At 36.4% G+C, this 26,621-nt stretch overlaps 1 protein-coding gene and 1 long non-coding RNA gene across 2 annotated transcripts in view; one reads left to right on the top strand and one right to left on the bottom strand.

The window, feature by feature from the left end:
* Positions 1-26,621, top strand: part of LOC149588155 (uncharacterized) — a 56,318-nt gene that overhangs the window by 22,132 nt on the left and 7,565 nt on the right. The window contains exon 2 of the mRNA XM_089863004.1: positions 21,987-22,192. Coding sequence (XP_089719130.1) covers positions 21,987-22,192 — 206 coding nt within the window. The remainder of the gene's footprint in view (positions 1-21,986; positions 22,193-26,621) is intronic.
* LOC149588156 (uncharacterized) lies at positions 14,777-16,870 on the bottom strand. The gene is made up of 3 exons (XR_016380016.1): positions 15,311-16,870; positions 15,041-15,239; positions 14,777-14,967 (listed from the first exon to the last, which is right to left on the bottom strand). It is a non-coding gene; the product is annotated as an uncharacterized LOC149588156 (long non-coding RNA).

The following is a 26,621-nucleotide window of genomic DNA, read 5'->3' as shown; positions in this document are numbered from 1 at the left end:
TAAAGAGGCATCAGGGGGTGGGTAAAAATTATATAATACACGTAACAGGCACCACGTGAAGCCAAGATCGAAAGACTTCACATGGAGCTGGAGTGGACACCTAGTCCTTGTTTATCACGAGATTGTAGAGCCAATTTCCCAAAAAACTAGTTTCGAAATAAAACGAACGAAGTTCCTTTGAACCACGCCTCTCCTGGGCCACGTGCCAATGACGTATTTCAACTAGTTTTTACAAACCCATCGATGCCTGCTTTACAGTCCCTTTAATTACCCAAATCCCTTGTATGATATTGTCATATCAGTAAATCAGGGTTTTATAATTAAATCCACAAAGAAAGAAATGTGTTGTACGCGATCTGGGGACTTGAATTCAGCTTATGAAAAGGGTAAAGCGTAATTAATATTTTAGGGCGCGGTCACCCGCCGTTTCTAGTCATAATGACTTTTTGGGGCCAAAAGTGATTATAATGTCTGATCTTCAATCTATGCTTTAGAGGTTTATAGGTCAAAGTCAGTCTGCTGGATTTGTATACGGTCTTCAGTTCAAAGCATTAAGGACGTCGCAGCTTGCCTAATTGCTAAATGTTTTGGGTTCTAAAGACCTACTGCATTTGCACGCGTGAATAGACGCTTTTTAGGCCAAACTGTCCGTGCTTTAACTATAATATTATCCCAAGAATTCAATAACGATAAATTCAAGGTGGAAACCATCCCTGGTGATCAGTCTAGGAACGTCTCCTACTGCGTAGCTATTGTTGAGCGATTTTCAGCCTCTAAGTTAACTGTATACTTAAAACTTAACAAAAATAGCTCTATCTAAGATATATTTTGAACAAGTCCTATACTTAATGGTTCACTCAATGGTAATAATTTCTTTAATAATGTAATAGGCTTCTGTATAATTTAATTAGTCTGAAGGTAGATAACTAATCTTCCTTGAATTTATTTCAAAGATAATTACATCAAATTGAGCATGAATAGTTCAAAGAAGTTGGGTATATTCGATTTAAAATGGTAAAAAAGGTTCAAAAACGTCAATCATCTTATCTAAATTTTGAACTATATTCAAAGCTTTCGATATAAGGCCTAAAAATTGAGAATCAGATTTTAACAATTTTATTCTGTAGTGTCCAGTTATAGCCAACAAAAGAAAGGAACGCTAAAAGTGGAAACATTATTTTAAAACAGACCTTAAGCCTTGGCAAATGTACCATGAGATTAAACTTTACGCGTTCTAATCTTAATTTAGTTGGACCAATGAGATCTTTTTGGCTCAATAAAGGCAACTTTGGAAATGGTGAGGCACGGTCAAAGGCTTAATACAGATTAAATAGGAGGATGGCCTGCAAAACTAACAGAGTGTAGTCAATTCTCGCTTCCGTCGTTCTCGAACTAGCTCTCAGGTAATCTCTAGCGTTACGAAGTAATGGAAAAGTCATACTTATGAAACATATCTTATAAACTTATGGTTATAAATATAAAGAAGATTGAACTTCAATTGTGTCCAATTGTTTAGTATTTTGTCCTAACGCGACAGAAGCACTTGTCAATATTAAATAATTCGTCTACTTTGTGAAGATAAATAAATCACAAATGCCCAAGCTATAGGGCGAATGACAAACTTTCAAAGAAAAGAAAAACGTTTTATAAACGCTTAACGTCTGAAAATTCAGTTTAATTTATTTCTTGTCATGTTTCAACGTAAATAATAAAAATCAGTGGCAAATAATTCGGAACAGTCTATATAAGACGTGCTGGCGGGATAAGAAAATGAAAAATGGATATACACTCGACGCGAATCAACTGAAAAACTAAGCTTAAAGAGTAATAAGGGCGGAAGGTTACGCGAGGTAAGAGCTACGTAGATATAAAAATAGTTTAGGAATCTTCAAGGTGAGATAGACCAGTGTAGTGTGCGTGTGGATATTTTCATATTTATATTCAGTCATATATATCAGAGTTGTGTGTTTTTATATAAGGAAATGGGCGCATTATGGTTTTCCCGTGAATATCTGAAGAGGCACCACAAGAGGGCAGCTCAAGCCCCGCTACTTGGAAAAAAGGCCTAGCTATGCCTATCCTATGAATAAATAATAATATGGCCCGAATTCCAAAGTAATGGGAAACATTGTTTTTCGGTATTCTGGAGAGTAGAATTGTTCTCAGACGCCGCGAGAGGTCGCGTCGAGACTAGGCTTATAGTTTGGAACCCCGCAAAGACTTTTTTGCCTTATTGTCATCTATGTTCGCACTAGGGAGAGTTTTTCCCTCCTCACTTTATTCTTATCGTTATTACAAAATCTCTCAATTACTACAGCGTTAAGTTAATGGATCCTTGGGGATCCATTTTTATAAAGTACAATGATAAAGTTTTTTAGCAAAAATGTTATGCATTTTTTGCTTCGAGAAATATTGTTGAAACCATTTAGAGTCAAGTATTTTCATTAAAGAGCACGTAACTATAGATTATTAAATTTATCAGTAAATTTTTGATCGAATTGAAAATAGATAAAACAGTCTTTGATATATAAATGTAGGGAATATTTAGATTTCCTCTGGCTGCTAACAATCTGGCACATGGAGTAAAATTTGAAGAAACTTATCTGCAAATAATGCACATTTTCTAATAAATTCAGTTTTGAATAAAAGTACCTGGAGATTTGCTTGTATAATTAATTTTTTTGTACTACAATTGTCGAAAATGCAATAATTCTGTAAATATTTTAAATATTTAGGAGTAGGACAGTTTCCTAGGAATTATATTATAATCCCCGAAAACAATTACGGTATTCTGCAGATTACTTGGTGTGGCCTTTTTTAGGTTCAAAATTAAAACCTTAATTGGCAGTTCATGCGAATAATGAAAGCAATTAAAAATTGCAACGTTCGCAGAATTTTCAGTGTAACTCTCTATTCGGCCTAATCTCAAATAAAATTTATTTTGTAACTGAAAAGGGATTATTCGGAGATTGGTGACAATAATCTTCAAATCTAAAACTAGTTTGTAATAGTAATAATAAAAATAATCTGAGCTTTGTCTATGAAGGGATGTCCACACTAAGCCTGTGGCTTACATGCAAGCAGGTCCCTTTACAATGCACTATTACCGTTAATCTCATCAAGTTTTAATGTGAATTAGAAACCGGGTAGCACCGTGAAGGAAAACTCCTTTAACAATAACCAATAATAATAATGAACGATTTATCGGGTTAAAATTCGCAGCAACACGAATAAAATTGTTAATTGCAAAGAACGTTATCCAGTTTCAGACCTAATCTAGAACCGCTTTAAAAAAATTTTGGACGCAAAATTTTTCTCAGTTGATTTGATAATTGAATGTAGTTTTTAAAATACGGTTCATTAAAGGGAGGGTGAAGTGGAAAATCAAGTGGTTTTTTTATCGATTCTTCTACTAATCTACATAGTAAAACATCCAAGAAATATCTCCGAATGATTTTAAAATTCAAAACGATAATTTCGTTAACAAAAGGCAGGGTGCCATACGATTGGTCGGAGGGGCTTATTTTAAAATATCCTTAAAATCTGAACCTAATTTGAACTTTGGTATCTCCAGAATATTTCAATATGCAGACTGGTCTTATAATTAGTAGAAGAATCAATAAAAAAAAATCACTTAATATTTCACTTCACCCTTCCATTATAGTAAATTTCTTGGTTTTGAGGAAAGTAATGTTCGTAGGCTCCTCTAATATTTTATAAATTAGTCGTTTACATTTGTAAAATGAACTTGGAAAACTAATTCCAATAGTGTACTATACATCGATTCATTCCAGGAAATATTTTATATCATCTTTTGATCATGTCGTTGTGCGAACTGATCTATATATCCTAACCTCTGAAGAATATCCGCTTCATAGCCTCCGAACACGCGAAGTGGATATTTTCGCAAAGCCACATATATGAATATATATATGTATACATATATATATATATTGGTCTAACGGCTTCATCCTCTTCAATCTTTTGAAAAGCTATCCCAAAAAGGAATTAGAGAGAAGAGCTCTTTGACGTGACTTGGTGGATTTTCTCGAGAATCGTTATGGGGCTTGTAAACGGAAATCGGTTGCCCCACGCGCCAATGGTGTGCGATAAATAACAACTATATTCAGAAGCTCTCTCACAACTATATAGCTCCGAGATATAAAATAAATTTTATACCGAGAATTGTAGAATCGTGCCGAAATAGTGAAACAAACGCCCGCCCAGTTGTTGCTTTTCCCTTTTTGAGAAAGACGATATCAGTTGGCACATTGGAATGCCCCACGTTCTAAAACTTCGACTTACAATATTGATTTAAACAGGATGGTTACAAAACATCATAGAATCTTGGAGGAGAGAAGGATGGAGCAGTAATATAACGCACCCCTATCAAGGGCAACGAAGTCCTCCCAGCATGCTCAGAGTTTCGGTAGGCTCGTTCGGTACGGAAACGTCGAGGATGCCCCCTGTGTCTTAAAAAGAAGCTAGTTCTCATACAAATTCAATGGCAGTACTTAACAATCGGCTACCGAAAGTTAGGGGCGTGCGAAAGGTACACTGGGAGAGTTTCATTGCCGCCGATCGCCATCATCAATGGGTGACGTTACTGCATGGTGACGTGGAAGGCACGCGCACTCAAAAGATAGTCTGGTGTCATTTCTAAGAACCTATGATCGATTCTAACGAAAGATTTTGCATTGAAATTACGCTGCGTGCCGCGGTATAACTACAGTGCTAAGCAAAGTACAAATAACAAATAATGCTTAAATTGTCATTCAAACCCTTATAAAGGTACTGACTATGTATTGAAGAGCTTTCTTTCAGACAGTTCGGATTTCTATAAGGAGAAAATTCCATTTGTACGATTCGACTTTCTCGAGCAGTCAACTGGGAATTTGAGAGTATCATTGCATTTAAAGTTAAACAAAGGGTTTAAAGATTTCCTTTCATCTCGATTCTTACTTAAAAATACTATTTCCAATGACCTGGTTTAAGTACACAAGAGTAGAAGACGTTAAATAAGATTGAGCAAATTCAATTCGTTTATGGTGAAATGAACTATGTTAGTTTAAAACTGGATTTCGGGACCTTTCGAGATTTTAAAATTTATCAAATACCAGGAAATTTTATTGTGCATGTACAGTATCAACATAAGTGGGGAAAAAGGAATAAGTATGACGTAAGACCATTTTTAGTCGATATATGTCAAACAAATCGAGTTGCTTTCGTTCATTTTACAATTGTGATACATTATCACTTATAAAATGAACGCCGTCATTACGAGATCTAATATCGACCAGTCACCTAAACTTTGCCCTAAGTAGTGCGACAACAAAAAAGGTATTGATATAATAAGGGAAGATTGGGTAAAGGAGACGTATTGCGGGAAACGTGAACTTATAGAGCTTTCACAGTTGTGACGTCAGTGCCTATGTAAAACGCCACGGGCTTAGCTTTGGCAGTAGGCGGCCATGTTTGGTACGGCTTTGGTTCTATGGGCAAATAGCATGGGTGACGTAACACTTAGACTTCTGAGATAGCTCTATATTCTATACCGCGAGCCTAACCTCCTACAGAGGGAGAGGAAGAGCAGCTAATAAAATGTACAGTCACAAGTACCATAATTATCCCTTATGGTACAGTACTTACATTGGTTCTTTCTTGTCAAGTAAGTTTGTGTGTACTCGTGCCTTTAGCCAAGTCGGTCATATTCTCACGAGAAAGGCAGTTCGTACGCATTGGTGGAAAATCATATTCCACTGACCACGTGATAGGTTCTAACCACGATTTTAACTATCCCCCTATCTCTCCCGTTGTGGTAGTGAAGAACTGCGGTAGCCAGCTCTGACCACCAACCTAGGAGAATCCTAAACATGGACTGGCAAAGCCGTGTTATTACGGTATTAAACTCGCGTTAACAAATGGCAATGCGTAGCATGCGCCCTCACGCGTCTACCGGACCGCATTCAGTTGCCTGTCCTTGATTACGTGGTCTAAAAAGCTCTCATAATACTTCTACTTTTCTATATAATGCTAGTTACAAAAGAAAAATAACTTTTTGGAACAATGTCGCTTCTATTTTTTTTATATAGTTCGTCCTAGTTTAGTTTGTATTCATAACGGTATAGTGATTTGCAAAATTATAATAAAATAATATATAGGGGCCTAGGTACTAAGTCAATGTTGATCCTGACTGTCTAGCGCGGCTTAAGGCTTCTAAAGCTCTTTGAATAAATGAAAGTAAAATATTAAGGGAATAGGCCAAAATGTTCGGCAAAGAGGTCTATAAAAAACGGCAGTTCTTTTTTAAGAACACCCTAAGGAGGATTTAAATATTTAAGAAATTTTGAGTACACAAGCATGTTTGAGCTTCCCATGGATCAGCCAATAGAAGTAGCCGATTTATATAAGGGACTAAATTAGTTTACTTTTCTAGTCGAGCAATTTGCTAAGCTATATAGGGAATATTCACTGATTATGTTACCACAGCTTTTATGAACAAAAGGCCTTGCTTTCGAGATGCCAGTCACTTATCGTTATCGGTGTGCACGGCTGCATCTTTCACAGTACTAAAATGAATAAGCGTAATCTGTAATCGTTGTAAGGGATGTTTACACTAAAAGGAATGCTATAGCGCTAAGATTTAACCCATAGTACCCGGGTTTTACCCCCCAACTATGTCACTACAGTATCAAACTTCCCTCCGGCAAGCGGTCTTTAAACCATGCTTTGAAATTTGAAGTAGTATTGGTTCTAATTGAAAAATATGTGATTTCCATACACTTAACTTTACACATTACGGTCAAATTTCGAGTGATGTACAAATATCTCAGTGAACAGAGTCCAATCGGAATGGCATTTAATAACAGCAGAAGAATCTAGTGTGACGTGCTCACTTCAGTTTAAATATTAATTCATTTGCAAAGGTAAGGATTTGATGAAAATTTTAACGGATTTTAGGAATTAAATAATATATTAACGGAATAAATATTTTTTTTCAAAAATACTTTTAATTTAATTTCATAATTAGAATTTGAGTGACGTAAACTTAATTAAATTTGTAAAAGGAAAAGGGAAATTTCAAAACGTCTCAATTTAATCTTGAACAAATTTCCAAGTTCCCAATATCCAGAAAGTCTCGGCGAGAATCTACAGAAATTACATTTGTATGATATAATTGAATTGCCAAAATTCTCAGTCTAAATTCAACAACAAAGAGAAAAACGACAAATCTAAACGCAGTTTAACAGTAATGACAAATCTCAAATTAAATGAACTTACAAACTGAGCCAGTGAAATTATATTGTAAAGTTTTGGAAAATACTTTGTTTTGATCCGGTCATCAAAAAGGTATTAACGAAAACTTGTTTAATATAACTTGAGTCTTTGAGGTACGTGTTAAATTTTTGTTCGAAACTTTCTGTTTCTACTCTTTTTATCCCTATATCATATTGGTTAACAGTTTGATGTCATCCAAGTGTCAGGGTAGTTGACAATGATCCACAGAAAACTCTACCACTTTATGTACGAATTTTAATTGCGAGATAAATCTGTGATTAATTTCGATTACCTTGACATTGGGCACAATGATCATAAATGTTAAAAATATGTTCCATGGTTAAATATTCTATTAAAAACATGTTTAGAAAAGAACTGCTACTTCATGGAGTAGCAGTTCTTTTTATAACCAAGTTTTTAACGGGCACAATGATCCTGATGTCATCAATTGAGAGGCTAATCATTATCAGATTCTTTGTACACCTATTACGAATTTCGTGAAATAATGTTTCCATAATAGGCTTTAAATGTTGCATGTAAACCTATCCTTGACCAGTCAAGGGTGCAGCGTGTACACCTGTTACTGAAACTAAACTCTTGAGAAAATCATAAACGATGTGTAACTTGTCCTACACAAACCCTGAAATTTGTGACGTGGAAAGGTTGGTAAATCGGAAACTTGATATGAAATATTACTTATGTTAGACAACGTAGGTAACACGAGTGATTACTCATATTTGATGCTAAAGCGAGTTTTAATAAGGCATAAATTTCCAATTTTTCGTGTCAAATGAAATATAGTTTAAGCATAAATTTTTAAAAGGGCCGTTCGCGCGGGCCATCTGATAGAGAAGAAAACGTATGGAAAGGAGGCTCTGAATAATTTATGAACTCGCAAAATGCCACTTTTAAAAGCAAACCGTGCTTTATAAAAGTGGTTGTCATTGCACGCTCGTACGTCGTTTGTCAAGTTTTAATAAACCGCAATTATCTTGGGTCAATGGCCTAATTATTTTAAAATTTCGCCAATGCATCATCGTAATTGACCTTTTCTCCTGCAGAGTAAATCTGGCGCGCGGCTGAATGATTTTTGGTACCATTTCTATACATGTGCTAAAAATTCCACGAAAAACGTTTTCTCGCTCCTGGTTTTCATTTGTGGCCGATTTTCTTGGCCGGAAATAATTATATTTCATAGATTGCTGGTACTGAAATTTCGATTTCAAACACTCATTGGAAAAATGTATCTGAAACAAGTATATATAAACATGTTTATATAGGTACTAGCGGAAAAGGCACACGGGGCTGCCCGTAGGGACATTTTCAATAGTTTTTGGGCCGCTACTTTTAAAGGTGACGGAAAATCTAAACCCGAAACCCATAAGATACATTTATGGTACATGGGAAACCAGTATACTAAATATTAGCAGAAGGGGATAATAGAAGAAGGATGACACTCTGTATCCTCTTAATGCTTTAGTTATGTAACGTCATTCATCCCAGGCGAGGTAATTACCCTTTTAGTTTGCTTTACCGTTCATCAAACTACAAATGGGCATCGCACCGTAAGGTAAATTCTTTAATTGTTTGGCACTAAACCCCCAGCAATCATCCCACAAACCTCGTCTTGACGTGGGACAAAATGCACAAGCGCGTCTTGCCAAATATTTAAACGCTAATAGAGTAATGATGAGGGAACTATTTATCGCGCATGTGATTCGGTTTTGTAACCTTGCTCTAAATGTTCCGATGTTGGGAAGAGTGACGTTACACTTACCCCGCTTTGTGCAGTACACTTCTCTCGAAGAGAAGTATTATATACTTCTAATATTAGTGAAATCGGTTGAAACGCACGGACTTTATTCAATAAAGAAGATTTTTACTTTTCGACCAGCCATTTTACAAAATGGCGGTAAATCGAAACCCAACGCCATGAAGCCCATAGGATATAGGGAACCGGTATACTAAATATTAAAGAAATCTGTTGAAATTCACGGACATTGTTCCATAAAGAAGGTTTTATCTGGATCTTACAGCTTTGAATTATGTTTTAACTAACAATGTATAATTATAGGATATAAAATAAAATTTTACAAATTGATGCGGAAATAACGAGGTTACCTTCACCTTTTCGGAGAGTTCTTAAGAGGTTAGGAAGAAACATCAGCCACTAACAAAGTCACACCGATAGGTTATGGCAGCCTAGAAAACATTGAAAATATAAGAAAACATAAAAAATATCTAAAGTCTGATCACCCTACTCCAATTACAATAGCTCTAGGTCTCTACATGTATACTCTTTCACTATAGAACCTATTGAGTTTTCCCATCTAATGCACCCTATATACATGTCGACAACTGTTGGAAGACAAATGGTGAAAGTAACCGAATTAGAGCTTAGATAAAAAATAGTGTCTGTAGATGGATGACTTCGCAAATTCTAGACGTTACTGCAATCGTCAAGGCTATACATGCCTTAGCTTCCTATATTCTGTGTTACTAAGAATTTCTTCAACTTTCTCTAGAATATTGAAGTTAATGGTAGAGAAACAAAAAAGTGAGTCGTCTGATGAATTTGAAATTTTGACAGCTCAGCCAAACTCTGGTTTAAAATGAAAATAAATTATTTGAGTATTTCCTGTTATTATGTCCAATAATTTTGCTATTTGATATTTATAGTGTTGCCGTGTTGAACTACATTTAAAATGGTCAAAGTTTCCATTACTTTTTTTGGCCGAATTTTTTCGTGATGACGGCATTATCAAACCATAACCATGTACACAAATCTTTTCTAAGATAAATTGAACCAGGTTTCTAAATGGCAGATAAATGTGTTTCGCTTTTCCATATTCCTGGGTGCCACTTTTCAAGAAGGCCACGGATTCAGTAATCTTTTTTTGGGGAGTATCGACTATAAGTACTTGTTCCAGCAAAATTTCACCATATACTTTGGTTGGGTCTTGATGAATCAGTCGTTCAGTCAGTACTTCTAATTTTATGGATACATAGATTTAATTAGTCTCACGGACCTCTACCCCCGATTTGGTTTTAATTTCTGCTGTATTTGTTTGCAAATAGAAAGACATTCCACATTTAGTGGGTTCTTCTCGTGTGAGTGAACTTGAACTGAAAAACTGGTTTGTTAATGAAATGTTTTGAGAGCAACCCATATCACTGAAAGAAACAATTATCTTTCAAGTGTGAAAAAGTGGTTTGACAATGGGAACTTTTAGTAAAACCAGTGAGATCTAAAACTGAAGCGAGACACAAACTTTATACGTTGAAAGTGTTTCAACCACGCTACACTGTCTCGAAATGTTGATTCCGCTTGATACCCTTGAGGGAACAGCGCTTTATACATTTCATCATACTCTTTCAGACGTAGTAACTTGATCCCCTTTATTCGTAACCCGAAACTAGTTTCGGTTCAAAGTGTCAAAGGGCGAAAAGGAAAGTCTAAACTCTTAATATGTAGATTCATTTTGACGCCAAAGAGCTACGAGCGAACCATCTCCTCTTCGTATTATCCTAATTCAGTAGATAGATTGGCCGGCGTTTTTAGGCGGAAATATTAGATTATATTCGGTAGTGGTTCGTGAAAAGAGTTCGGGGGATAAAATAATCGCTAATGTTGGCAAATATCTCCTGGATGATTCCGCTGCGAGCCTGGATAGCTGCTTGCAGCGTGGCAAGCTCTTTGGCCCCTGGAGATTTGCTAAAAATGATTTCCTATTTTGTGGAGAGGATCTCGCTATCCTTCCGACGTACGCGTTGGCTAGCTGCTTGGCCCATAAACCCGTGTCCTAACAATTGATCATGTTTCAGTCGGCACGATATTGCTTGGACGAAAGCGAAATGTTAATACAACAGATATTGTCAGTGGGCAACACAAATTTCGAAACACGCTGCGGTCATAGAGAATGTACAATTGAGAAGAAGACAATTGTTTAATTCAGTTGTGTGGGTGGTTACCTTCGTCTAAGTATCACACCCCGCCTACGTAGATGATATACAGTAAAGCCGACGACATTTTTCAACAAATAATGAAATGTCTCGTACAGAAGGCAACCAGTCAATGGGATAAAACCCGAAATGAGTAGTAAAAATTGGCCAAATATTCCCTAATGGATTTGTAAGGGCTAAAATGTGTCTACTCCTCTACTATATATCCTCTACGCTGCGATGGGTTTTAAAGTTTCACGTCTCAAAGGACATATATTTATACTGTCCGTACAAATGGAAGAGACATGCCCTTCGACCGAAACTGTCCATCAGCACTAGCTCGACGAGTAGGCAAACTCAAAGGAAAAGCTAAGGCCCCGTATCGATCGATTTTTCGTACCGCCATCGGGCTTTTCCGGGGGCTGACGACCTCGTCTCCTTTCTGAAGATGAGGCACTAGCTTTGACTTCCATAATAATGAAAGGTTCTGGCGCGAGGCCTTCTCGCATGCACCGCCCGCTCCGTGATTTGGAAAAATTGAGCTATTTATTCTACCGCTCAATTTTCAACAGGGAGAGAGCTTTAAAGGCGCGACCCGAGCGATAATTGAATCCATTGTTGGAGATTAAACGATTCGCCCCAGTTACCGACAAGCATATTTTTTAGCTACCACCACGCGCGATCTTTTAATTAAGATTCTATATAAACGACTGATGGAAAATTTCAGGCAGTCCAACCGAGCCCAAGACCTAATATTGGTTCCTCGTAATTAATAGGAGGGTTCGTATTTCCGAAAAGGTTTAGTGGTTGGGAAAGCCTCGATATAGATATCATTTTTTTTTATTTTCAAATTATTTAATGCACCCTTTTGGAAATACGGAAAAGGGATGGATGTGGGAATAACTAGTTTTACGAATTTTAATTTTAAATGAAAAAAGCAATTATTGTTAGTATAATTAAACTTAACTCATAAATTTATATTAATTCCTCATTATAGTATCATTCATAACTACTTCAAGCAATTCTTTTGAACGTTTCACCCCATGTATATAACTTCTGTATCTGAGCATGTATGAAAATATCTTGCAGTTTATTTATATCGATATATGACTGATATCACTGCCTGGCCCAAACAGCTTTATCTAGAACACTGAAAGTTGCAGGGACTGCACTCTTAGGAAAGGTAATTCCAATCAGCCGCCATCTTGAAAAACGGCGACCAAGAATGTTAAAAGCCTTCTGTACGAAATAACGTCCACATCTTCCAACCGATCTCACTAGTATTTAGTACACGGGAATTCTATATCCAGTTGACAGACTTTTGGGTTTGATTGGCCGTCATCTTTAAAATGGCGGCTGAAAAGGTAATAAAATAACCCGACGGACTAAAAGGCAACGCCTTTCCTGCTTGTGCAATATATAAGCTCTAGCTAAGCCTTTTAATCTCATCTATTCAAAATTACATTTTCTCCGTAGAGTGTAATTCTTTAACTTCCACGGAATATTTGTAATTAGAACTTCAAAGTCAAGTCAGTCTTTATTTCAATTGATTTTTCACTTAGTGAAATTGAGTTACGCTTTATTTGTTCTTCGTTTCGTAGACTAACATAGTCGAGACAAGGTTTGCTTATAATTACGGACACTCTTTATTACTCTTGAAGTTTGGCGCAGTTGCTTAAAATATACCTAATTTCGAAATGACAGGTTGGACCCCAAAATCCCCGATTCCGTTAATAACAGAAACACGGATTGTCACAGCCTTCCGTGACAGGTTGGACTTTGTCGAAGCCAAAAGGTTCGATTCCGGGTTCTCTCTGTTGTTTTGTTTAATATTACTTTGAAACAAAGGCTTTCCGGCGGCATCTAGAGCTACAGGGACCTATTTTAGTGAACCGAGCTTGTTTTAGGTGTTGTCAAGGGTTTCTGAGATTTACACGGACTATATCGATTAGCTCAATCTCTTTGTTTCTTACTGAATGGAAAAGGGTTTCTCGAGAGTAAAAAGAAACCTAAGATATAGTAGTAGCGTGAGTAACACGCTAAACAGAAGTATTTGACAGTTTTCAAATAAAAAACAAAGCCAGACGTACAGCGACTGACTTTAAATAACAACACGTTTTAAGGTAATTTATATATCACTGTTCTACCATTATTTACTTTCTGTTTACAGTTCGAAGTTACTTGGCATAATGGTGTTAAAATTGAACTGAACCAAAAATAAATTGAAATAAAAGAAAGTGAGGAATTGATGTGAATGAAAGCCTTCCGTATACGATATTTTATACCAGAAGTGAGATGAGACTAGAAGTAAAGAGCTCTAGCATTGGTAATAGATCCTGGCACTAGTGAACAAATTTGAGGATTTTATGCCGCTTCCCACGCGCCTACGCTAGAGAGAAAAAAATTGGTCGAGTTCCAAAAACCTTTCCTACCCCTTTCCCTCAACCTAAAGCGGCGGAACACGGACCCGGCTCCTTCAATCTAGTTCGGCCGTCTACCACCGCGAGCGTCTCACGTTTTGGAGGGGAAATTCAGAAACCGCTACCAGAGGGCCAAGAATATTCACTTTCGCCGAGTGAAGAAATTGGTTAGCTCAATACTTCTGGTCTCATCTCACTTCTGTTTATACTGAAAGTCTCGCTTCCTCTTTAGCTACTTTGGTCGACCAATTAACGCTCTACTTTATGATGTTATATTTTCGCTCTTTTCCGGTGAAAATAACTTCGCCTTTTACGACGTTCATGGCGGTAATATTTTTTGTTCAGTATACTAAATGTCAGTGAAGTAGGTCGAAAAGTACGAAGTAAAAGATAATTCTTAAATTTGTTTGGGCAAGTACCTCACAGCTCCTTTTTCCACGGGTTTACTTTTCTTTGTCGACATGACACAGGGGCTTTCAGTGAGCATACCAAAAATATTGATTATGCAGCAGTACTTGTGATTGTTTAATTGCTAAAGGACGTCAACAACACGTAATACCCTGTCCTGAGTTAATTGGTATTCAATTCCCGGAAACACGATTGCCAGTTTTGAAACTGAAAAATTAAGCTTGTAGAATTTTACCAATCATTTATATTCCTTAAAGGGAGGGTGAAGTGGAAAATCAAGTGATTTTTTATAGATTCTTCTATTAATTATAAGACCAATCTGCGTAGTGAAACATCCAGGAAATAACACCGAATGATTTTAAATTTACAATTAGTTTTCATTGGATAATCTTTATGGATGATTTTAAATAAGGACCTCCGACCAATCGCGTAACGCCCTGCCTTTTTATTAAAAAATTCTCGTGGCACGCTCCGTGTCGAATGAAATTTATCGAGATATTGATAAAATTTGCCCAAGATTTGACAATCGTGGAGTGAGACATGGAGCGTGCTACGAGAATTTTGTAAACAAAAAGGCAGGGCGTCATGCTGTTGGTCAGAGGTCCTTATTTCAAATTATCCTTAAAATCTGAACCTGATTTTATTTTTAAAATCAGGAGCTAGTATTTCCTGAATGTTTCACTATGCAGACTGGTCTTATAATTTGTAGAAGAATCGATAAAAAAACACTTCATTGATTTTTCTTTTCACCCTCCCTTTAAGGCAGTCTTTTTATTTCTGTTTTTCCATTTTACAAGAAGTGCGCGGGCTAGAAAAATCTTTAGTACTTAAGTGTAATGTACTTCAATAATTTCAGCTTCCTACCTAAAGCGGTTTGGATTGAGCCTTGATAATCAGTCAGTCAGAACTTCTATAGACACTTTTTTAAGTCTTATTAATACACTTGCCATCTAAGATTATCTTATAGTGCAATTTTGGCAAAATGCGGGTACCTGCAGAATTTCCAAGGGTTATCTATAAATTGTCCCCTCTTCCTCGGGCGACAAGACAACGAGAAATGATCTGCCATTAAGTACACTTCGTGGAATGGGAAAATCGTGCCTCCGCCAGGCTTTTGTGTCTCGTAAGGCAAATGTTGGGAGTTAACAATGGAGCTCCTTTAACTCCCTAGTCAAGGGCTCTTGATATTTTCTTAAGAAATATAATTATAAAGCTCAATTCATTGAATTGCTTGAAGGGGAAAAGATTCAAGTATAATTTACCAAAAACTCTATCTTCATTATTTGAATTCTTCATTTTGGTTTTTGAGCATCTAGAAGAGGTGAAATATTAGTTGTAAATGTTCAGTCGAAAGATTTATTGGTGTAGAATAATATAAATAATCAACGGTTGTCATCCCATTTTTGTTCATTGACAACAATTATGTACTAAATGATGATAAAATCCATTTCATTAAATACCTTTTACTATTAGGCAATTTAGAATTTTAGTTTTAACCGCTATATCTGTAGAGATAATTGGCGTTCATGCTGAATAAGTTAAAACGCAAAGCTAAATCGAGTTGATTGATTTGGAAGAAATTAGAAATATTTTAATTTTTAATCGAAGATTCGCGTAATTAACAGAGATTACCAGTAGCGTAAAACATGCATTCATTAATTATTATCATTAAAATTATAAGTAAAAGCATTACTCTTCAAATATAAATGTTCTACAGAATTTAAATTTTTAAATTATTTTCTGCGGTTGGCTCCTTAAAATAGCGGTATCGACTCGATATAATCGATATACCTTAGTAAATATCCCTATACTAAAACGGAGTATATTAAGGATGTGTGGTTTAACCAGTATATACTTCATATAATTGAATGTGTTTATAACTTTAAGTAAGTTATATGAAGAAGTTAGTTCAATACTTTAAATGAAATGTGAATTCCCGTAGAAACACGGGTTATTCCTTATTTCTAAGCTTAAATAGATGCTTCAATAAATTTTCCTTCAGACTTTCTACTATGAAATCCTACACGAGACCAGGACGATAGACAATATATTTATCTTTTGGCTTTTGAAGAAAGAGTTGTCTGCTGTGTTGTATTAAGGGGCGGCGCATGCATGGTTTTTAGACAAGGAGGTTTGATATCTTTCACACCAGAAGGCCACGCTTCTTGGCGGCAAAGTAGTCACCCCTCCTGGTGTTAGTGGAATCGATTCCCCCACTCTGCAAACTATATGTCGAATATTTTGCTTGGCGCAACCGGTTTTTAACCGACCGACCAGAAATCTTTCCTTCAAAGTTTCCCATCTTCTGTCGTGCTCGAGAAGCAAACCACGCGGAGAAACATATTATGAAAGAACTATTGATAGCAGAACGTGTTCAACTCCAAAGATGATGTTGCATTTTAACTTCCGCATTTAGCATTTCAGATTATATTGGATAGAAACCTTGCATCTTCTTGCTTCTGAATACACAACCCAACGTTATACAACGCGGCTTCTATACCGAAAACACTCGACACTGAAGTTACGGCAAATGCACTTGAGAAGATTGGTAAACATAAACATTGGACTTTCTGTCAACACCGAGCTATAATAGGGTTATTCAACTGACTTACGCATAAATCTAGTTTAACACAATCAATGAAATGAGAAAATATTTGAAAACGATGCCTTGCTATTATAATTGCACTAAATATTACAATATTTTTAATTTTTAATCCTAACGTATGATATGTCTAATTACACGACGCATAAAGTGCGCTCATAAATAACGATAAAACTTGTTGGAAACGTAAACACTATGGGACAAACGATGTTGCCTCCCCCTTTTCTGTCAAGGCTACTGATTGCAATAATCCGATAAGCAATGTTAGCCACTTATGGCTGCGATGATGGAAGTGAAACTCGTAAATCCCATGAATGTAATTTTTAGCTACACTGGCGAGTAAAGTGGTTTTGAGCTATTTATGGCGTCGTCTGCTAATATCTTAACCTCTACATATATTATCCTCTAACTATTTAACGCTTAAAATGTTTAAATGTGGAACACTGATTTAAAGAAAAATCATTTCGGCATGAAATTTATTTTAATTACCAAGCTATTGCCTTAATTGAAATGGTAAGGTATTTATGGTGTCGTCTGCTACTTTCAAAACCTTAAATATTTTTTCTCTGATGATGAAATATAAGAATTTATTTAATGCTAAAATTGTTTAATGCAATAATAACTTCATTAAATTTGCTTTAATTTTCAAGTTATAGACCATTTCGTGAATTACATACCCGAAACCAACACGGAGGAATGAAGACGCCATTGGGGTATTATCTTTCGCGCCAGGAAGCAACACCAGACGGAGCCCGAGTTCACTACACGAGAATACTCCAATGGTGGCCTCAACCCTATTGTGTGTGTGTTTCTTTGCACGCAGTTTCCGAAATTGTCTATTATCTTGAAAAAGTAACGCATTAATGGCGACATCACCAAATTTCTAAACCTAGAGATCTTTTCTTCTCTGGTGATGAAAAAAGTTACTTAACGCTAAAGTTGTTTAAATATAAAATAAAGATTTAAAAGAAAAATCCTTTTAGGGAATTTCCTTTAAATTTCAAGCTATTATCTTGTAAAGGTAAAGTAATCCACTTTCAAATACCTTTTTCATATTATTACACTAAAGCCCATAATAGCTTTAAGATCCTCTTTCAACAATTCGGGGAAAACCCGACGTGGAAAACGGTAAAGAGCTTAAGCTTTCTTCGATATAAAATGAAGATTTAAAAATATAAAAGTCAATACTTGAACTTTTGAAAGGGATAAGTGAATACTTCCAAAAATAGATTTGGTCCGGTGGAACTTCCAAGGTCCCTATATCCCTATAATAGAATTACGTAATAAATCTAGCAGAATGACACGTGTCCATTTGATATGGAAGACTATGATTCCAAATATAGCCTTGCGGTGGGGCAAAGCTTATCCCTACACGGGATCCATCACCGCGGGGCGACGCCATTCTACGACCCAATCGTATCTGATTCGTCGAATATATCACCGTGTAATGCTGGGAGAAAACCGATAAAAGGGTACATGAACGAAATGTTCTCAGCGTCTAGTACCGTGCGAAATCTGTTGCCACTGCTTTCCAGGTTATTATTGTTAGAAATGTTGCTCTTTATAGGGTAGGGAAGCTGATTTAGGGCTTCCTCGTGTATGGTGGAATTTTACAGGATGTTTTATTAAGCTCGCGTAATCATTAACGGTATTGAACCATCGCAATCATGTTTTAGAAATTGAAAGGTTTTTGGTTGTAGAATACCCCTGAACTACATCGCTCTCGTGGGATTGGAGTTAAATTAGGTTATCCTATAAGAAGGTGCTATAGAAAAAGAAGATATTTTTAAATCAGGTTATGATGAAAGAAGTTAAGTAAAGGTCTTTTCAGACGATACAACTTTTCACTCAACTAGATGGGTCAAAACGTTGAGTGAGCAAAAACTGGTCAGTGATCAATTTTTTAATATGGTGATTCAACTTGTTCAACTGCTCTTCACATGACCCAAATAGTTAACTCAACTCAAGTTGACTCAACTAAACGATTCAAAACGTTACATCGCTTGAAAAGGCCTTTCAAGAAGTCCTGAAGTTAAAATGTTGAAGTAACACTGATGACCAATTTTTAGCCATATCGTAGTATACGATAGGCTCTTAGTTTGACCCGAGCCGTCCGTAGTAGTAGTAGTAGTAGTAGTAGTAGTGGCCGGGGTTGTCGCTTCGTTATCGTCAGATTTTAGCTTAAAAGGAACTTTATATTACCACAACCCACCCATAGGGGTTACTGGGCTCGGTTAGATATTTAATTTTAATTAAAATTTTTTCAGGTCAGACCCGGGAATCGAACCCGGGTCGCTGGCGTAGTAAACAGCCACTCTACCAATGAACCATAGAGACTTGATAGAAACTCGGAGTTTTTTATTATTTATTCTTATCTCTAAAATGTCGGGGTGATGTGGGGTGGGGTACCTCTTAATCTGTGGGGTCGGAAACTTTTGAATTTTTATCTGTGGAGTCGGATACTTATGAATTTGTATGTTTGGGGTTTTTATATTTATTTTCTTTTTATGTATGTGCTAATTAAATAGATAACGATTTTCCCCGTTTTTCGTTCTCGTTCGGTAGCTATCGTCATCTATGTTTGACTGGAACGTTTTGGCGGTTAATTCAAATGTGGGTTTAGATAGAGCTAACATAGTGTTAAATGAGCGTTATGCGTTTGATCATTTTAGCATTGCTAAAGGTAATTCGAGGGGATAATCACTAAAATGCGTAATCACTATAACTAAACTTTCTCTTTCAAAAGTTTCTGGGCATAAGTCCTTGTTAGAAATTTATAAGATGCGATAAGTGTGCATCGGCATAAGTCTATGTTGTAAACTCATCGAGGGGATTATCACTATCTGTTCTTCGATTCGCCGGAATATTAGAATTACAGCATAAGTAAATTTATAAGGTTATAATTTAATCACTGTTTAGAGTAGGGAATCGAGGGGCTATACACTCTGATTTTATGTACGGTAAATCATTTAAGCATTGAAAAAGATAGCGCTATTCACTCATTAGGGTAACGTATAGAGGGGTTATCCACTCATTAGGGTAGGGTATAGAGGGGCTATTCACTCGTACGATATGGCTACTATTACGAGCCCTTGGGCCGTCTTGTTTATTCTGTTTTTACCCAAAGAATTACCAACTTTTATGACTAAACGGTGTGGCTATTGTACGCCACTATTCGGTGAAAATATCAGTTACTCTATCGTATTATTTTCATGAGATGGTGCTGACACATGTTTCAAAATGGAGTCACTCGTATCTTTCATAGCCAATGATATTTACTTCCTCTTTTGGTGAAATGTAATTGAGGATTTGCGTTATGGATGACTTGGGTGTATGTTGAAATGAAACAGTTCATGGAACAAAATTCTCAAATTCACATTGTCCAAATAATGTTCTGATAGCGTTTTATAAGGCGTTTCTTTTAACATAACCGTTAACGACAATTTGTAAGCTCATTTGACCGAGTTTTGTGAAATTATATTTTTGTTCAAAAATTCTTTATTGAACCTATAAACTTTAAAGGGTTATGCCCAATTTAAATTTCGAGATAATAAGGATACAATTTGTTTTGTTCTTTATTTATCTATGGGGCTCTTGTAATGGCATATTTATGGAAAATTTTATACACAGAGTAGCTTAGCTATTTGAAGACCGTTGTTATGTTTATAAAACTCTCCCAACTAAACGAAAGATGCACAATTTACATCTTAATCAAGAGTAAAGATAAATTCTTGAAATTCTACACCATTAATGCAATTGAAGGAGCTATAGGAAATACCAGAAGTATATAATACTTACCTTCGAGAGAAGTGTACCACAAAGAGGGGTAATTGTATCAGAAGTCTACCCAACATCTGGATATTTGGAGCAAGGTTACCAAACCAAATTACGATCGCCATAAATAATTCCCTCATCATTACTCTATAAGCGCTTAACTTTTTGCCAAGGCAGGCTTGTGGATTTTTTTGTCCCACGTCAAGACAATCAAGGTTTGCGGGTTGATTGCTGGGGATTTAGTGACATACAGATATAGAATTCACTCCATGGCGCAAAACAATATTGGTGAGCCTGGGAAGAATCATGATACATAACAAATGTATTTAGAGAATACAGAGTGTCATCCTTCTTCTATTATCCCCTTCTGGAAATACCAATGTCTTTGGCCGTCCTCAAATAACTATACCACACTGTGTAAAGACTTTGGCTTCAGTTCACTTATTATTCAAAAAGCGTCTACTCAGTGAAGAGCGAGCTTCCAGACATTTTCGTCGACAGAATGGCGTGCTTAAGTCTTAAGATGGTTGAAACTACGTCTACAGGCTGTTGCCTAACTTCAATTTTGCATACACTTTACAACCTCCGTTGTAATTCAGGAGAAGATTGATCTTCATCTCATTATTGTTAAAGCTTCAATATATATTTATGGCTTAAAAGCGAAGTTATGTATAAGTCACTATCGAATAATCTGATTAATTATTTAATTCGTGGATTAAAGGAAGTATTCGAAAAAATATTCTAATTCTACCTGAATACTAAAATCTTAACCAGAAATGCATTCAGCATAATAGGAATAATTGTGTACCATAATGTTATTTTCTATGCTGGTTTTGTGGGCAGGGCTTAAGTAATATCAGTCATAAGTTACATAAGATGACACTACCTATACTTCGTAATGCGAGACACTTACTGAGAGCTTAATCCTTTAAAACTATCTCATATCTGTTTAAGAAATTGTAACTTTTTCTCAAACAGTTTTAAGGTAATTGTTATTCGATTTGTAGCAAAACAGCTCGAAAACGTTGGTGTCGCTAGGCCTTTTTTGGGGCGACTATAGCCCGCCCCCCAAATTGCAAACTTAAAATAATCCGTAAATCCTACCAAATAATTGCGCTTAGCTCCCCCCCCCTAAAATTCTATAGCAATATATAAAAAATTATAATGATAGATTCGTTAAGTTTCATCTTTGTAGAGATGAATTTCAATATCAAACAGCATAATTTTGAAGAAAAAAAATAAATGAACGAAAAACCACATGGAGACTTGTAAAATGGTTCACGAATTGAGTCCCAGTGGTGCTTCCGACTAAAAGCAAACCAAAACTAAAACCAAACTTAAGACAAGTGAAATTTCTTCATGGACAATTGTCTCATAGTTAATAAATTCGGATTCGTATTTGTATAATTTCAAACCCTAGCGACGCTACTGCTCGAAGCATTATTCTCTTGTTTATCAATTCTTCGTAGCAGTCATAACGCAACTGCGAAGAAAAAAACGTGTGCGGATAACAAAAGTTCTCTTTGTTTCTCTAAAAATTTCATGTATTTCTTTTCTTTTAGGGAGCGAAACGCTACGTTTAACGAGTCTGGACGTGCCAAGCACGGTTAAGATGGGTTCGGCCATTTGGATTAACTGCACTTTAGACAAAGAAACTGACGATCTCTATTCCGTTAAGTGGTATAAAAACGACGACGAATTTTATCGTTATCTTCCAAGGGACAAGCCAGCTCTCCAAAAATACGATATTCCTGGAATATACATTGATGTGAGTAAAACGGTTTCTTCCCCCCCCCTTTCCACCAGCCCCGCATTCACCCTCTTATATTTTCTCGACCATCGGAATGATGGGGTCACTCGCCCTACGGGAATATAAGCTTCCCATCCTTACTCCATTTTCCAAAAGTGAAATATCACCTCAAATTTCTTTTAAACCCTTGAAAATATCACTTTGGTTTTCGAACTTTTTCCTCTCAGGGATTTGAGTCTAAATGTGAAAGAATAAAAGTACCTAGCTGAGGTGGTTATTGAGAATGGTATTGATAAAATGAAATAGTCGATTGAAAACTAACGGGGCCCGCGGACCCCAACTTGAATCAAGAGTTGAAAGAAAACATTCCTCCAACCTTGTGATAGAATAATAGCAATTGGTCAAAACATGTGGACTGACATACAGGCAAGCAAAGCACATTTTGAAAAGAAAATAGTGAACCTTTGGATTATGGTACCAGGAATTAATATATTTAAATGAATTCAGAATAATAACCCAATGAAGAAGTCCACCCCCACGACGCGCAACGATTAACAAAGACCGCGTCTCTTCTTTCCTAACCGTATAAGAGCCTGTGAAGCTATGTAGTTAATTTCTACTTCATTTGAATATATACCTGATTCATGTTTCAATTACTTCGAAACAACGTTCGAAACTGCATTGGAGCTATTTGTTTTTTAAACCAAAAGAGATTTTTTTCCAATGATTGTTTTCATGAGGAATAAGGACTTGATGCTATATATGTTTAAAATTATTAAAATGAGTGCATCTACAATCCATCTTACCCAAGATTATTCTGCACTAATTTGCTACGGTCTAGTTTTAGGCAACCGCTGATTTTGACGATAGTTTTCAGAAGAACCGATCGATCAATCTTTAACCAATAAAATGGTCTTCTCATTTTCCTTGTCCCTGGAAGTCTTAAAATAATTTATATTTCTAAATCCTAACTAATGTATTTTTTGGGGTTTCACTCTGCAGCAACCAGAGTTGAAGCCTCGGGCGGATACGATTAATCAGGGTTTTTTAGGGGTACGTGACTAAGCAGGACAGAGTACAGGGAATTGTCCTCGCAAAGGGTGGAGTAGGGAAAGGGCAGAGAAAGAACCAACTCGTTGCTAAACAGCCGCAACACTCCCTATGGGGAAAGGATTTGCAGTCTGACCAGGCCTCCGAGACGCCGGATAACAGGAGTACTGTTCGTACGTGGCTAAACCGGACATAGTACATAAAATTGCAGTGCTGTCGAGTGAAGAAACAATTCGGTCAGTTTCCCCGGGCCCATACCTTCTTGGGGCCCGGATCGCGTGCAGTGCTGCTTTGATGGGGGCCCACGATTTCGTCAATTTTCCGGAGCTATCATGCCAACTCTCGCGACGGCCCTGGGGAATTGTCCATGCAACTCGGGGGGGGGAGAAGGGAAAGGGCAGTCCAAGAACCAACTCAATGCTAAACAACCGCAAGTTACTTGCAGTCCAACATGGACTCTCGACCTCCTAGAAGCAATATTACAGGAGTGTGCCACCTCTCACCTCTGACTTGGGTCCTTCTTTTGTCAAAGCAGATGAACTTTGACGAGCTTTTTCATGTCATAAAAATGTTCGTCAAATCATAACTCGGTGTGCGAAGACTCCTGAACAAGATTGCGAGTCATTATAGTAGCAATAAACTGAGGCAAAGAAATTACAAGAAACGTACGAAACAATTGATTGGGAAAAGGTTGATCGAAAGGTTTAGTATTGTTGTTTGCAAAAATTCCTTAGACTTTGAAAATCCGGATAAAATTTTAAAGCTATATTTTACCTATACAAACGTTAAAGAAAATGACTGTCTGATCAATATTCCACTTGAGAAAGGCCATCAATTTTTGGAATTTTTTTTATCCCAGTTCGAAACGAAAATTTTACATATTTTTCATTATTTGTTCTTGCAATACGCAGTCAACCTTAAACGGAAGATGACTAACATATCTTCAATGTTATGAAGGATATATTTTTGTTATTATTTGGGTTACCCAACTTGTTCGAACGGGTTTCTTTTTCCAGTAACTGCGACATTGTGAAGTCCAATGGGTTTATTTTTTGCACCAAAACCTTTTAAAAACTGTTTTAACTTTTATGTTGTTGGAAACATCATTCCGCCGTGTTTTTTTTTCTATTTTATTTTTCTTTCTTTAACTTTTGATGCGCGGGGTAATTTTTAACAGATACTTGATGTCACTTTTATAGCCCTCGAATTTAATGCTATTTTTAAAGAGATCTTATAAAAGGAAAAACACCTCGCCCGCAGACGTTTTTAGCGTCGAAATTTTATATAAAGTGTTTAGAAAGGTTTTGACCTATGTTTCCTGAAAATTTTGAGCTCTTCACGGCGGTTTAACTTTATTATTTATTAACCATTTTAATGTACCATAATTATAAGGGAAACTTCCAATGTAAGACGATTAATATGACGTGCATAAAACATCCCAGCAAAAAATTTTCAAAACCAGGGAGTCATTAAGTTTCTGATTTCTTTTGAAATAAGATAATTTCAAGATGAGATGTACAGCGACATTAGAATGATCGTAACTGGTACGTCTAGAGTCTAGACCTAAGAATATCATAATTTTCATAAGTGTAGGTCGAAGGATATTTGCTACGGTCATAAAAAAAATGAGGTGGGCGTCTACTGTCGGTGAGTTTGACAGCAACAGAAACCATGGTCTACTGTGATCTCTATCTTTATTTGTACTTCTCTTTGATGGCGCGTAAGTTTCGTTAACAACTCCATTGGCCCATACGGCAAACCAGTGCTTGTGCATTATTGGCTTATGGTCTATTCCACACTCGCCCATATATTTTCAATATGAAAGAAACTGTAGAAATTTAGGCCTATATAATATCCCTTTAGTGAGAATACATTTAAGAATTGGTGTAATTCATTTGTAGTGTCAAAGGCACGAAATCCCTTTATTTTTACAAATTAAGGGAACAACTGCGCATATCTTTTAATCTGGTGTGCATAAGTGGCGCAGGAGTGGGCATTTATTTTCGGCATAAAATTAAATACCAGGGAGACTCTATAATAAGAACCAAAATGGTTGTACCCATCTTTTGAAAAAAGCACTCTGCCTTTCTCAGACAGTCGGTACGCCCTCGCGAAAAACATACACGCTCACGTGCATCAGAGAGAGATAAAAAGTCTAACTTAATGCGCAGAACGAGGTGCGCAGAAGTAGGACTGTTCAGGAGCTCGAGAGTCGAGCCAAATCTGACTCGTGGCGAACGAGCTGAGCTGACAGATATCGAACCATTATAGCTCATATAGGGCTATATTTTAGGCTATTTTATATCCACCAGTAACGAAAGCTCTGTTGTAATTTTGCGCAAAATAAAGCGTGAGAAAATTGGTTTTCGCTCTAACCAAACCGTGGGATATTATATAATGTTTCCTTAGTTTTTTTTCTCAACCGGTACATTTCAACTTCCATAATACCCTTTGCTTTATTTGTAAACCGAGCCGAGCAACTGTTTTTTCTACTTGAGCCGAGCCGAGTCAAGCTTTCGAAGAGCTCGCTCAGTTCGGCTTGTGAACAGTCCTAAGCGGTGTAAGAGATGGATAAGAATCTCCAATAGTCTCCCTGGTGATAGATCATAAACGGCGTGACATTTTGGGGAAAATCAAAACACGGAGTTTCGAATCGGCTTTCCGCTTCTGGAAATTCAGGGCTCTGAATAATATCTTTATTAAAAGCCGGAAGTAAAAGAGTATTTTTCGCTCTGTCAAAGACGCCCATTCCAGAAATTAGTGAATAAATTTTCCTTTTCAGTATTTGACGTTGAAATTGGAATTTTAAGTAGTGGAAATTTTAGGATTGCAGCCATAAATATTACAAGTAAACATAAGTCAGACACATTTTTCACCAATGTTTCAGACCTATGGTGTTATTAACGGAAATGACATTGGATTAATTACCAGCAAAGTTAATGTTGAATATCACTTTCTAAGATCCACTTATCTCGATTTTAAGATGACAAGAACAAATACTTTAAAAAAACTATTATTAACTGCAGTCTTAGCAGGGGGTTTCTGATAAATCTGACATAAATGAAGGGGGATTTTCTTTGGGTGATTTTGAGTCTAAAATGATCCATTGAAATATCGCCCACTGGGTGTTATGGACACGTAATAAAGCTAGATTATTATTTAGTTTTGTGATTATTCCCTAATTAAGCATCGTTTAATTGGTGCTTCCCGTTTAATTGATAGTTAAAAAAGATTGCTTTTAAATAAGTTGTGAAACCAAAATAAACCTCTCTGAGTATTGACGCAATTAAGAGGTTTTTTCCTTAAAAATTAAATAAATATAATTGATATTAATTATTTTAATCGTCATTAATTAATTTAGCTTAATTCTAGTTAAATCGTTTCAAGAAACTTTATT

The sequence above is a fragment of the Phalangium opilio genome, unplaced genomic scaffold (genome assembly GCF_054372755.1).
Source record: "Phalangium opilio isolate 3A_F unplaced genomic scaffold, DU_Popi_V2 ptg000662l_1, whole genome shotgun sequence".
Lineage (NCBI taxonomy): Eukaryota > Metazoa > Arthropoda > Arachnida > Opiliones > Phalangiidae > Phalangium > Phalangium opilio.
Note: the sequence above shows the minus strand (reverse complement) of the source record. Positions and strands in the feature narration are given on the sequence as shown.